At 47.3% G+C, this 14,025-nt stretch overlaps 1 protein-coding gene and 1 long non-coding RNA gene across 7 annotated transcripts in view; one reads left to right on the forward strand and one right to left on the reverse strand.

Annotated features, from left to right (window-relative positions):
• MPP3 (MAGUK p55 scaffold protein 3) overlaps window positions 1-14,025 on the reverse strand; it is an 81,098-nt gene that overhangs the window by 52,070 nt on the left and 15,003 nt on the right. For all 6 annotated transcript variants that reach the window (XR_014541014.1, XM_083583068.1, XM_083583070.1 and 3 more), the window contains exons 5-8: window positions 9,812-9,892; window positions 3,272-3,409; window positions 1,362-1,443; window positions 34-119 (exon numbers count right to left, since the gene is read on the reverse strand). Coding sequence is in view for 5 of the 6 variants with exons in the window: in XM_083583068.1 (XP_083439194.1) it covers window positions 34-119; window positions 1,362-1,443; window positions 3,272-3,409; window positions 9,812-9,892 (387 nt within the window). In the remaining variant the exon portion in view is untranslated. The remainder of the gene's footprint in view (window positions 1-33; window positions 120-1,361; window positions 1,444-3,271; window positions 3,410-9,811; window positions 9,893-14,025) is intronic.
• LOC310748254 overlaps window positions 1-14,025 on the forward strand; it is a 90,692-nt gene that overhangs the window by 1,337 nt on the left and 75,330 nt on the right. The gene's annotated exons all lie outside the window — the stretch shown is intronic.

Here is a 14,025-nt window from a genome sequence, read left to right on the forward strand (position 1 = left end):
GATAAAATAGAAAATTAAGCATGGAAAACAAACCAAAATCTGACTAATTTCTTCCGGTCGTTTGTGAAGCACAGCAACCCCGTTGACTTCCCGCAGCTCGTCTCCAACGTGAACAAGACCTAAAAGGCAGAGGAGGAGAAATATTAAAAAGAGGTTCCTTTCCAGGATAGAAAAAATCCCATTCATTCCTTGCAAAAATATCCAACAGCCTGTGTGCAGAATGAGCAGAATAGAAAAACAAAACAAAACCTTCCATGTTCCATTAAATTCCATTAAAGGCACAACTTTATGAAACTCAATCAGTGACTTCAGGCCAAACTCTAGACAGGATTGGACAATAAACCATGGTTTATGAAGCCAGGAATGAGCAGTGGGGCAGAGAACTCCCCATCTCCTGGCTTCTTTTTCTGCTTTGTTAACCTTCCCCAGCTCAGACGTAATGGAGAACCTCTGACTTAATACCTGCCAGGCCCTTCAGGTTGTGACGTGATGTTGGGCTTCAGCCTCCATCGCTCCCATTGGCCACGCTGGCTGGGGCTGATGGGAGATGGAGTCCAACAAGCTTTCAAAGGTGCTACAGATCTGGAGGGCTTGTTGTATAGGGTTGATACAGTCTTCCAGCCCAGATGATTGCAGGGAGGGAAATGTAAATAAACCGCTGTCCCAATGAGAGGAAGCAAAAAAGCCTCCTCAAATGCAGATGTTAGCATTACGGCATCGTATCGTGACCTTTCGGAACAAATATGCAAGCCCAACAATTGCCACCAGGCAAGGAGAAGACTGTGCAAAGTACAGGAGAATAACATCTCCCATAATCCACTGCAACCCATCACACCGTTAGCCAAAAGTGCAAAGGTTGCAAGGTTTTTAGCTGGGGCAATCAGAATAAGGTCCGCTCTTTGACTGCTGATTCAGGACCCTAAACTGTGTTTTACATAAACGACTTTTTATTTTGTTCTATGTATATCACAATGTTCTTTTGTTGCTATCGCCGATGGCTGATGCAAATAAAGTTTCATTCAAATTCAATTCACACAGTTAGCAAGCTCCAGTGAAGAGCATTTTTGGGGGCTGTGGGGGGAGAGGGTAACTTTCCAAGCTTGCTTTTTCTTAACCTTGGGTCTCTAGATACTGTTGGACTACAACTCTCATCATTCCTAGCCAGCATGGCCAGTGGTGAGGGATGATGGGAGTTGTAGTTCAAGAACATCTGGTGCCCCAAGGTTGAGAAAGGCTGTTTGAAGCTTCCAGATTGGCTGAATGGCTGTGGGTGGGGTGGAACCCTGAGCCAATCAGAGCACAGCTTGCACTCTCTAATTTCAACACAGGGAAATGGAAATCTAGCTGCTGAAGAGACCTACCGCTACGATCAGCAGCCCCTCCCCTCATGATCCGTGCCACGATCACAGCTCCGGTGTGCTCATCCCGCCTGATCGTCGCACCCTAGAATGCAAAAAGAGACGGACTAATAGAACCACAGAATTAGCAGAGCTGGAAGGGACAACTAGGGATCATCTAGCCCAACTGCCGCAATGCAGGAATATTTTGCCCGATGTGGGACTCGAACCCACAGCCCTGAGATTCAGAGTCTCATGCTCAACCAATTGAGCTATCCCGGCTGTCAACCGTTGATGAACAGCTCTTGGCTGGCCCACGAGAGCAGCGCTGCTGGATACTCTCAGTGTTCCTTAATGCTTGGCTTTGGAGCGAACAGTGGCAAAAAAAGCTCCCCATTTTATGCTGGTTAGCTGGTTCTAGGATACTGGACACAGGTGGCCCTGCAGAGACCCCGCTGCAAAAATCAGAACGGGCCTTTGACTCTGGACCAGTGCACTACTGGCCTCTGAAATTTCCATTTACCTGCCTTTTTAAAAAAAAAAATATTTATACTTTTCAAATATATACATTTCACTGATTTTACATGCTAGAACTTGACTTGTTATTTTGACATGTTAAAAAAAGTTGACTTCCTTCCCCCTCTTTCTGCGGATCCTTACACTTTTAATATCTTCTGCATATCTAAATTAACTTAACTTACTCATTTATTTATCTTCTTTAAACATATACTCTTACGCAGCTGCAGGTTATTACAATAATCCTGGCAGTGTTTTTATCTGTTTACAATTTATCTGTATATATTCAATAAACCATTTCCATTCTTTTATAAAAAGTTTGTTGTCTTGATTTCTTATTCTTCTGGTAAGTTTCGCCATTTCTGCATATTCCATAAGTTTTTGTATCCATTCTTTATTTGCTGGGACTTCTGCTTCTATCCATTTTGGGGCAAGTAACATTCTTGCCGCTGTAGTTGCATACATGAATAAATTTCAATACAGTACAGTCATACCATGGTTTTCAAACAGCTTAGTTCTCAAACGTTTTGGCTACCAAACAACCTAAACCTGGAAGTGACTGTTCTGGTTTGCGAACTATTTTGGGAAGCCGAACGTCCGACGGGGCTTCCGATTGGCTGCAGGAGCTTCCTGCAGCCAATCAGAAGAAGCTTTGGTTTCCGAAGGTTTTGGAAGTCGAATGGACTTCCGGAACGGATTCCGTTCGACTTCCAAGGTACGACTGTACAATTTAGGTAGCTCTATCCCTATAATAAGTGGGACGCGGGTAGCACTGTGGGTTAAACCACAGAGCCTAGGATTTGCCGATCAGAAGGTCGGTGGTTCGAATCCCCCCGGTGGGGTGAGCTCCCGTTACTCGGTCCCTGCTCCTGCCCACCTAGCAGTTCGAAAGCACATCAAAGTGCAAGTAGATAAATAGGTACCGCTCCAGCGAGAAGGTAAACGGCGTTTTCACGCGCTGCTCTGGTTCGCCAGAAGAGGCTTAGTCATACATAAGCCAGAAGCTGTACGCTGGCTCCCTCGGCCAGTGAAGCGCCGCAACCCCAGAGTCGGTCACGACTGGACCTAATGGTCAGGGATCCCTTTACCTTTACCTTATCCCTATAATTCCCAAGAGAATTATGAGGATTTTCCTGTCCTAGCTAAATGCGCTCAATGTGGCAATGCCAGCCAATGGCAAAGGCTTTAAAATGAGATTGTGCAGAGGATCAACTCATATCTTAGCCATGAGAGTGAAATGGAACCTCCCTTTAAGCAGTATCCATGCCCCCATGCCCTGCTAGTGGGGCTTCCTGGAAACATCTGATTGGCCACTGTGGGAAGCTAGATGCTGGCCTGTTCAATTCAGCAAGGTTTTTCTCCTGTTCTTACAAGCCCTTTCGCTGCCCGTGGCACAGGCCGTGAGAATACATACGCACCAAAGGCTCTTTATTCTTCACCAGGCGAACTATTTTCACAGACTCCTCGTCGAAATCTTCATCAATGTTGTCCGGCAAAGGAGGGAGGACAGGGTCAAAATTCTTCTGGGCAACTGTGTCGTGGACAGCAAGCATGGCCTTGGGGTTGCAAAGGAATGGGAAGAGAGAAGAAAGAGGCAGCAGGGCGTAAGGAGACGGGAACGGATTCTTGCAGATTTCCAAGCAGACCATGTCAATCAACTAAGGCAGGCATAGGCAAACTCAGCCCTCCAGATGTTTTGGGACTACAACTCCCATCATCCCTAGCTAACAGGACCAGTGACACAATTTAGAACAGGTCAGCCACAGCACTCAGCCACAAAAATACCAGCAGCACATTCCCAAACTATCTCAAGCACCCAAGCAGCAGCACCAAAGTCAAAACAATTCAAACGAGCTTGTCAGCCAATCATCCCAGCCTAGATTACTTTTTAATCTTCTTTATTTGCAAAGCCTGAAAGATAAATTGTTTCTATGTAAGAAAGGGAAAAAAGAGAGCAATCTTTAAAAGACATTTGTGGGGGGAGAGAATACATGAGGTCGGGCCTTATTGTGTCACTTATCATTCCAGAAAGGGAGTCCAGTTTTTGACAAACTGTCATTTAAAAATCTTCAGAAGTTTAAAACTAACTGGAAATTGGAGCTACAGAAGATAACCTCCAAAATGCAGCTGCAGAACATTTTTTTCTGCTGTAAGGATATTAACAATTAGTTCTAAGCAAACTGTTTCAATACATTCATTCAAGGAGCGTAACATTGACCGCAAATGAACTACTCAGAGTAGACCCACTGAAATCAGTAGACAAGTTACTTAAGTCCATTGATTTTAATGGCTCTACTATGGAGTATGACTAACACTGTTGATCACCCGGTACCTTTTACGATTCCGTTTTCACACATTTAAGTTCAAGATTTTTTTCCATTAAAAATGTTTAGGGTTACTCTCATTTTTACTCAAGAAAATCACCATTTAATAGTTCAAATCGGGGGAAATAAATACAGTAAATCAGGCATAGGCAAACTCAGCCCTCCAGATGTTTTGGGACTACAACTCCCATCATCCCTAGCTAACAGGACCAGTGGTCAGGGATGATGGGATCACTGGTCTGTAACCTGAAGCGTCTGTAACCTGAAACGTCTGTAACCTGAGGTACACTGTAATTTTATTAGGCGTACCATGTCTATCAGACTCAGTTGCCCCAGCCACTCTGGGTGGCTTCCAACATATATAAAAACATAATAAAACGCAAAACATTTAAAATTTCCCTATACAGGCTGCCTTCAGATGTTTTCTAAAGGCTGTACAGTCATACCTTGGTTGACAAACGCCTTAGCAGCCAAACATTTTGGCTCCTGAATGCCGCAAACCGGCAAGTGAGTGTTCTGGTTTGCAAACGTTCTTTTGGAAGCCGAATGTCCGGCAGGGCTTCCGCGGCTTCCGATTGGCTGCAGGAAGCTCCTGCAGCCAATCGAAAGCCGCACCTTGGAAGTCGAACATTTTGGAAGTCGAACGGACTTCCAGAACAGATTCTGTTTGGCTTCCAAGGTACCACTGCGTGGTTATTATACCTCCTTGGCTCAGGGGGTCACACAACTCCATACCCTCCAACATTTCTCCAATGAAAATAGGGAAGGGACGCGGGTGGCGCTGTGGGTTAAACCACAGAGCCTAGGACTTGCCGATCAGAAGGTCGGCGGTTCGAATCCCCGCCAAGGGGGTGAGCTCCTGTTGCTCAGTCCCTGCTCCTGCCAACCTAGCAGTTCGAAAGCATGTCAAAGTGCAAGTAGATAAATAGGTACCGCTCCGGCGGGAAGGTAAACGCCGTTTCCATGCACTGCTCTGATTCGCCAGAAGTGGCTTAGTCCTGCTGGCCACATGACCCGGAAGCTGTACCCAGCTCCCTCAGCCAATAAAGCGAGATGAGCGCCACAACCCCAGAGTCGGCCACGACTGGACCTAATGGTCGGGGTCCCTTTACCATTAAGGAAAAGTGGGACGTTCCGGGATCAACTCAGAAACCGGAACGGCTTCTGTAAATCTGGGACCGTCCCTTGAAAATAGGGACACTTGGAGGGTCTGTTAGTGCAGCACACCCACACAAGGACACCTGTTTCCAAATTGGGATTGCTGAACCCCAGGCCATCTTTAATTCAGTCTCACTACCGTGCCCCCAGCCCTGCAAGCATCCGCAACAGATACTGTTGGTGGTATATGAGCAATTGCTTTTGCACAGCACCCTTGGAGAGATAATCTTCCTGGCGCATAAGATCCATGCGTGCGAGCGAGTGTGAAAAAGAACACCCTGCTTCCTTGGCTTTCTCTCTTCATTTCCCCTTTAAATTATCTTCCCCCAGCTTTTCCCGCATGTTTTATTAGATCGGCGATAAATCTAAAGAGAACATAATTTCTGCGCTTGCCTGGTATCATTAAATATTTCATACAATGGATCTGAACTGGCAGCCAGCCATAAAGCTGCAGCAGAGACTTATGGAAGAAGTATTTTTCCACACTTCAAGGGATAAGTTGGCTTCCGAACAACTAAATGCATACCGATGATGGGGAAGGAGGGAACAACCAACTAGGCGGCAGCAATCCACACAGAGTTATTAGGAACCCTGAATGGTGGTGTTAGAAGGCAATAAGGCTGCTTACACACCATAAATTTAACGTACACGTAAAGCACACATCCCCAAAGAACAGGAGTTTACCCCCATAGAGTTACAGTTCCCAGCACCCTTAAACTACAGTTCCCAGGTTTCTTTGCAAGGGCAAGCAATATTCATTAAATATATAGTGTGTACATGGCCTAAGAAACTGAATCTGAAAACTGAAACCCCATCTGCACTATAAATTTCAAGTAGTCTCTCACAGCTTTAAAGCAGTCATGGCTTCCCCCCAAAGAATTCTGGGAAGTATAGCTTGTCACGGGTGATGAGGGTTGCTAGGAGACCCCTATTCCTCTCCCAGAGCTACCGTTTTTCAAGGTAATTTAACCAGCAGCCCTTCTGAGGGAACTCTTGGAATTGTAGCTCTGTGAGGGGAACAGAGGTGTCCTAATAAAGGTAAAAGGTAAAGGTAAAGGACCCCTGCATAGTTAAGTCCAGTTAAAGGTGACTATGGAGTTGTGTCACTCATCTTGCTTTCAGGTCGAGGGAGCTGGTGTTTGTCCACAGACAGCTTTACGGGTCATGTGGCCAGCAGGACTAAACCGCTTCTGGAGCAACAGGACACCATGACGGAAACCAGAGCGCATGGAAATGCGATTTACCTAACGCCGTTTTCCTCCCTGTCATAGCAGTACCTATTTATCTACTTGCACTGGCATGCTTTTGAACTGCTAGGTTGGCAGGAGCTGGGACAGGGCAACAGGAGCTCACCCCGTTGCAGGGATTCAAATCGCCACCCGCTCCTCATAAATCCTAGCAGCCATAGCAACCTGTACAGTGGTACCTCAGGTTAAGAACTTAATTTGTTCTGGAGGTCCGTTCTTAACCTGAAACTGTTCTTAACCTGAAGCACCACTTTAGCTAATGGGGCCTCCTGCTGCTGCCGTGCGTTTTCTGTTCTCATCCTGAAGCAAAGTTCTTAACCCAAGGTACTATTTCTGGGTTAGCAGAGTCTGTGACCTGAAGCGTCTGTAACCTGAAGCGTCTGTAACCCGAGGTACCACTGTAGTTCCCAGAAGTCAAGGTTCCCCCCTAGCCTGCTACATGACCACCCTCTTGTATGGCGTTGGCGCCATCTTAGCGACATAAGTCCCAGCTCTCTTCATCCAAATGCAAGATACAAGGAGAAATGATGCAGTAGAATATTGCAGATGCAGAGATCCTTTGGCCTTCTGGATATGGCAGAGCTACAACTCCCATCATCCTTGACCACTGGCCTGCGTGCTAGGGCTGATGGGAGTTGTAGGGCCAAAGGATCCCCACACTTTAGACACACCCACACACCATCCCTCCCACTCCTCACCAACTGGGGAAGACCTTGTTGATTTTACTGGGTATAATCTATCCAGATTTCTATTTCTTTTACAGGTGATTTTATGGGGGGAGGGGGCAGATGTGGAGGGGGAAACCAGTGCATAAAAGCAATCTTATTTCTCTGCACTGCCTCTCTCATTGCTAAATCCATTACAGATTGCTGCAACTGGAAATCATTTGAAAACGATTTTTCTTCATACCTTATGGCACCCCGGCGAACGTGATTAAAACCCTGCTCTAAAAATCCTGCTCGTTATAGAGCTGTTTTTAATACCTAAAGGGCAAGGAGAGCAAAAGACCTTCCTCCTGCAGTGGGAGAATAAAGATCTCGTGCCAACAAGCAGGAAGCGGCCATTGATATTATGCATTCGGTGCCATGGGGCAAGGAGCAGCAGGTTGCAGCGGGTGGGCAGGTTTGGTTAAACATCAGGGTGGGATGAGAAAGTGCGGCTCAGCAGCACGGGACTAAACCAAGGCCTGGCAGTTTCTCAGTGCCACAAACGCCACGTGGTAATTATGCACAGGGCACATCCTCTGAACATGTGCAGAGCGCCCTTCCATGTTCTCTGAGCAGCTGCAGCCACTCTCTCCACCGCACAGAAGCACATCCAGAATTAAGGATAAATTTTTCAACACGTTTCTATCACAGAAAACACCCAGGGTAGGTAACAGACGAAACTGTAAAACGTGTCATTGCATACATTGTAGCACTGGCAATAAACAATCAAGCATTAAAAGCAAACCAAAAACAGAAACAAACAGGACAAGCAAAGAAGAAGAAGAAGAAGAAGAGTTTGGATTTGATATCCCGCCTTTCACCCCCCTTCAGGAGTCTCAAAGCGGCTAACAATCTCCTTTCCCTTCCTCCCCCACAACAAACACTCTGTGAGGTGAGTGGGGCTGAGAGACTTCAAAGAAGTGTGACTGGCCCAAGGTCACCCAGCAGCTGCATGTGGAGGAGCGGAGACACGAACCCGGTTCCCTAGATTACGAGACTACCGCTGTTAACCACTACACCACACTGGCCACTACACCACACTACCATTTTAATACAAAATGGTATTAAAACTATGAGTAAATCAACTGTACAGTGGTACCTTGGGTTAAGTACTTAATTCGTTCCGGAGGTCTGTTCTTAACCTGAAACTGTTCTTAACCTGAAGCACCACTTTAGCTAATGGGGCCTCACGCTGCCACCGCACCGCCGGAGCACAATTTCTGTTCTCATTCTGAAGCAAAGTTCTTAACCCAAGGTACTATTTCTGGGTTAGTAGAGTCTGTAACCTGAAGCGTATGTAACCTGAAGCGTATGTAACCTGAGGTACCACTGTATATGCAGCAGTGGAAGCAAGAAGCAGGCTTTTGCGGACTAGTCTGAGGGCTCCTTCCCAAAAATCCTCTTCATCGTGCATTTGTGATGATTTGTGCTCATGGTGGTAGGGGAAGTTATGTGCGGGTCCATACTGTTTGCACCTGAAACAGCCTCCGAGCAGGGAGACGGCTTTCTTTCCAATCTGTCCTGTAGCTTCGCTGCTAAAATCCTGCAACATTTCATAGCAAAACTGCTGCGGGGAGTCAGGGTGTGTGTGAGTGCACAACTTGTGTTGTGCTATAGCACAAGATCGCTCCTCTGGGTAACAACCACGTGGTAAAATGGGGAAGCACTGCAGAACAACTGATAAATCAGAATGATGTGCGAACTCACGCACCGTGACATGTTGCAAAAAAACAACAACAAACCACTAATCTCACAGAGCTACAATTCTCAAGAATGGTTTGACAGTCATCCTTCACAGGGAGCTCTGGGAAGTGTGGTTCTGAGATGATGATGATGATGATAATAATAATACTTTATATAAAGTATTATTATTATTGTTAGCCTGCCCATCTGGCTGGGTTTCCCCAGTCACTCTGGGCAGAATATTAAAAACACAGTAAAATATCAAACATTAAAAACTTCCCTAAACAGGGCTGAGAGGGGAAAAGGAGTCACCTAATAACTTTCAGTACCCTTAACGAACTACAGTTCCCAGAATCCTTTGAGGGAAGCTGTGACTGTTTAAAGTGGTATCATAGTGCTGCAAATGGATGGTATGAAAATGATCTCAGAGAGGCTTTCTTTGGTCATATTTCTACTGCTGAGGTCACACCCACACCCTACGTTCAAAACACTCTTTGACAATTGTGGCTTCCCATCGAGTTACAAATACTGTGAACTGTAGCTCTGTGTCCTAAGGACTCTCAGCAGCCTTAACAGACTACAGTTCCCAATACTGGGGGGGGGGCACAAGGATGCTTTAAATGTAGGGTACGGATGTGACCTTACACATTCACCCTGAGCAGCCGCCCACAGCAATATCTCAGCAAACACCTAACAGGAAATGATCTCCTCATAACGTTAGCCTATTACACGTAAATTAAGCAGCGGCAAATGACTAGAATTGACAAGGAAATGGCCAAGAGCACAGTTGCTCCCCCTGCAACACCACCCCTTTCTCAAGCTACAGAACCGTTTTTTACCCTGAGATGAGGAGTGGAAAGCAACTGCAGCAGCTCTTTTTCGTCATTATTCATTGGCGTCGTTTGCAATTCCTCTATAACCTTAAAGAGAAAGAAAGAGAGAGATCATCCATGCACAAGGCAGCGTCTTTGTTTTCCCTTGCATTTTCAGGTCAATGTTTTGCTAATCTCAGTGCAAGCACATGTCAACATCCACCTCTGCGGCATACATAAAACTCCCTGCAAAGGTACACAAGGCTGGGAAGTAATCCAGGAGCACAGAAAGCTCCGATGTTCCATCGACCTCAATAACTCATATACTCTAGGGATGGAGAACCTGCAATTCTCCAGATTTTGTGGGACTCCAACTCCCATTACACCTACCCAGAACAGCCAATGGTCAGGGGTTATGGGAGGTATAGTTCAGGAACCTCTGGAGGGCAAAGGATTAGCTATCCCTCATCTCCCCTGACTGTCCATGCCTTTCCAGTTTTAGGCATGAGTCTTTTTTTTTAGCCCTGCCTGGAGATAAAAACATATGCAGCCTGCTGAATCAGACCAAGAGGAGCAAAGTGGCTGCAAAGGCCCCTCGCTTGCATAGTCCCACTAAGCAATTGTTTGGTTTAGCGTGAAGTGTCTACCTGGCCCATGTGTGCTACTAAATGAGAACAGAGACTAAGGTTGTGTACACACCATATATTCAGAACATACACACCCACACACGCACCAAATAATACTAGGAGCTGTAGTTTGTTCCCAGGATTACACAGGGGAAGAAGGAAAAGTATGGTGTGTAATAATAATAATAATAATAATTTATTATTTATACCCCGCCCATCTGGCTGGGTTTCCCCAGCCACTCTGGGCAGCTCCCAACAGAATTAATGACAATAATAATAAAAAGTGATAAAACATCAGACATTAAAAACTTCCCTAAACAGGGCTGTCTTCAGATATCCTCTAAAAGTCAGGTGGTTGTTTATTTCCTTGACATCTGGTGGGAGGGTGTTCCACAGGGCGGGCGCCACTACTGAGAAGGTCCTCTGCCTGGTTCCCTGTAACCACACTTCTTGCAGTGAGGGAACCGCCAGAAGGCCCTCAGAGCTGGACCTCAGTGTCTGGGCTGAATGATGGGGGTGGAGACTGTGTGTGTGCTGTGGGGAAATGATGCTCCAGTCAAAATATAAAATCCCAGCTTTGCTAGGTGAGCAAAGGGTTAGGCACTCTGTGAGGTTATATCCTCTGCTTGCCCAGGGGAGAAGGGTAACAATAGGAAGCTAATCCTTATCACTTCCTCCCACCTGAGGAACACTTCCTTTCTCACCATGCAGATGTATAGGCTCCATCTTTGATCTAAACCAGTGTTTCCTAAACTTGGGTCTCCAGGTGTTTTTTGGACTACAATTCCCACCATCCATAGCTAGCAGGACCATGGGTCAGGGGTGATGGGAATTGTAGTCCAAAAACAGTTGAAGACCCAAGTTTGGGAAACCCTGGCCTAAACCATTTATTTTGTAATCCAAAAAGATATTCTACCTGACTTATTTCACTGCTATTTTTATATTTTTACATTGCACACTTCTGTGTTGTTATTTCATTTGGAGGGATAAATAAAAGGGAAGATCCCGTCTGCCAAAAGGCACCCTGGATAGCTACACAGCTTCACCCCGGCTTTCTATATTGATGCTGCAAAGCACGGTACAGTCGTACCTCGGAAGTCGAACAGAATCCGTTCCGGAAATCCATTTGATTTCCAAAATGTTCGGAAACCAAGGCGCGGCTTCTGATTGGCTGCAGGAAGCTCCTGCAGCCAATCGGAAGCTGCAGAAGCCACATCAGAAGTTCGGGTTCCAAAGAACATTCGCAAACTGGAGCACTCACTTCCGGGTTTGCGGCGTTCGGGAGCTAAAACGTTCAAGTCGCAAGGCGTTCATCAACCAAGGTACGACTGTATATTTTTAACTCTGCTAAACTAGATGCTAAGTGGAAAGATAACAAATAAGTAATATATCCTATCCTACCTTCCAAATCCATCCCAACATATGCAGCATAAGAGGGCATATTAGAAGCTACAACTATAATACATGAGATTCAGTTACTCCTGGATATAAGACTATAGAAAGAAAAAAGCGTAGGCCTGTCTGGAGGCGGTGTTGCTCACTTATGGCAAAGGCACCAGAGAGTCTAATAAATTATAAATTGCGCAACATTCTGCAGAGAGAGAGATCTCAGATGGAAAGAATGCAAAGTTACTCTCTGCAGCACCATCAAATCACTAGGAAAAAAAGGTGGCAGGGATCAGTTAACACAGGGGTCGGCAAGCTTTTCTGTCAGCGGGCTGCATCGCCCGTTCACAGGAGCGCATGCACCTGTGCGCATGCACACACGACCACCACTCTTTCCCCACTGACTTTTGGAGCCATTGCAGCGGAGCAGGCGGCATCTGCTATTTCCTATTGGCTGCAGGAGCTTCCTGCAGCCATTAGGAAGCCGTTGCTGCGTCCTGGAAGTCAGTCCCCGCGCGGAGCTAATCTGACGTACCACGCCGGTTTAGCTCCGTGCAGGGACTGACCCAATGGGTGGCAAGGGCCAGGGGCCGGTATAACGACCCCCTCGGGCTGTATCTGGCCCACGGACCATAGTTTGCCTACCACTGAGTTAACACCACAATGCCAAATAAAAGTTGCAGCTTGTGCGTAGCAACAGATTCCAGTCGAGTCACGAGGGAGGTGGATGTGTTTTATCATCACAAGTAGGGCTGGGCGATAACTGGTTTTCAATACAGTGGTACCTCGGGTTACATACGCTTCAGGTTGCATACGCTTCAGGTTACAGACTCCGCTAACCCAGAAATAGTACCTTGGGTTAAGAACTTTGTTTCAGGATGAGAACAGAAATCGTGCAGCGGCAGCGGGAGGCCCCATTAGCTAAAGTGGTGCTTCAGGTTAAGAACAATTTCAGGTTAAGAACGGACCTCCTGAACAAATTAAGTATTTAACTCAAGGTACCACTGTATTGTGATATATCACCAGCTAAATATCACGACATATTGATATGTCAAAAAAATTGAAATAAGGAAGGAACTACGCAGAGGCGAACAGGACAATGTCCTGGCAACTGCTGCTACTTGTCTAAAATAGATACCGTATTTTTCGCCCTATAGGACGCACTTTTTCCCCTCCAAAAATGAAGGGGAAATGTGTGTGCGTCCTATGGGGCGCATGCAGGCTTTCGCTGAAGCCTGGAGAGCATGAGGGGTCGGTGTGCACCGACCCCTCTCGCTCTCCAGGCTTCAGGAGAGCCGCAGCGCCAGCCCCACAAGGTCTGGGGACAGCGGGGAGGCGGAACGCCGCCATCCCGCTGTCTCCCGATGTGGTTTGGAGGCTGACGGCGGGGAGACGCGTGCTTCTCCTCGCCGCCAGCCCCGCAAGCTCCGGGGACAGCTGGGAGGCGCAGCGCGTCTTCCCGCTGTCCCCGGACCTGGTCTGCAGGCGGGCAGCGGGGAGAAGAGCGCTTCTCCCCGCTGCCTGCCCCGCAAGCTCTGTGGACAGCTGGGAGGCGCAGCGCGTCTTCCCGCTGTCCCCAGACCTGGTCTGCAGGCGGGCGGCGGGGAGTAGAAGGCTTCTCTCCGCTGCCTGCCCCACAAGCTCCAGGGACAGCCGGCCCCACAAGCGCCTGGGGGGGAAATAATTTTTTTTTCTTTATTTCCCCCCCAAAAAACATGGTGCGTCCTATGGGCCGGTGCGTCCTATGGGGCGAAAAATACGGTAAATGATACTATCAATCACCTCATGGTTACTTTCAGCAGCAGGCAAGTCAAAATCCATCCCAGCAGGACTTTGGGTTTGGGGCTTGGCTACCAAATTCAGGACAATCTGCAGAGGCAGAATCAACAATGGCGGGGGGGGGGGGGTATTAGAAGCAGCAGCAGCCTGTGAAACCTCACCACGGCAGTCAGAGGCAGTGGCAGTAGCAGCGGCCTGCGAGGCCTTGTGGTGGCAGCAAGAGACGGTGGCAGAAGCAGAGGTGGCCTGCAAGGCCTCGCTGAGGCAGGTTGCCACAGCTTCTGCCACTACCTCCCACTACCGCCAAGAGGACTTGCAGGCCGCCGCCACTTCTTGCAAACAACGGTGAGGCCTCGCAAACCCCTTATAGACTTTTCATGTGGGGTGGGGGGAGAACTTATGCCATCTGGGTTTGAAGCGAGACTTTATCAGCTACTACCCAGCCGTTCT

This window comes from Podarcis filfolensis, assembly GCF_964270895.1.
Source record: "Podarcis filfolensis genome assembly, chromosome: 13".
NCBI lineage: Eukaryota > Metazoa > Chordata > Lepidosauria > Squamata > Lacertidae > Podarcis > Podarcis filfolensis.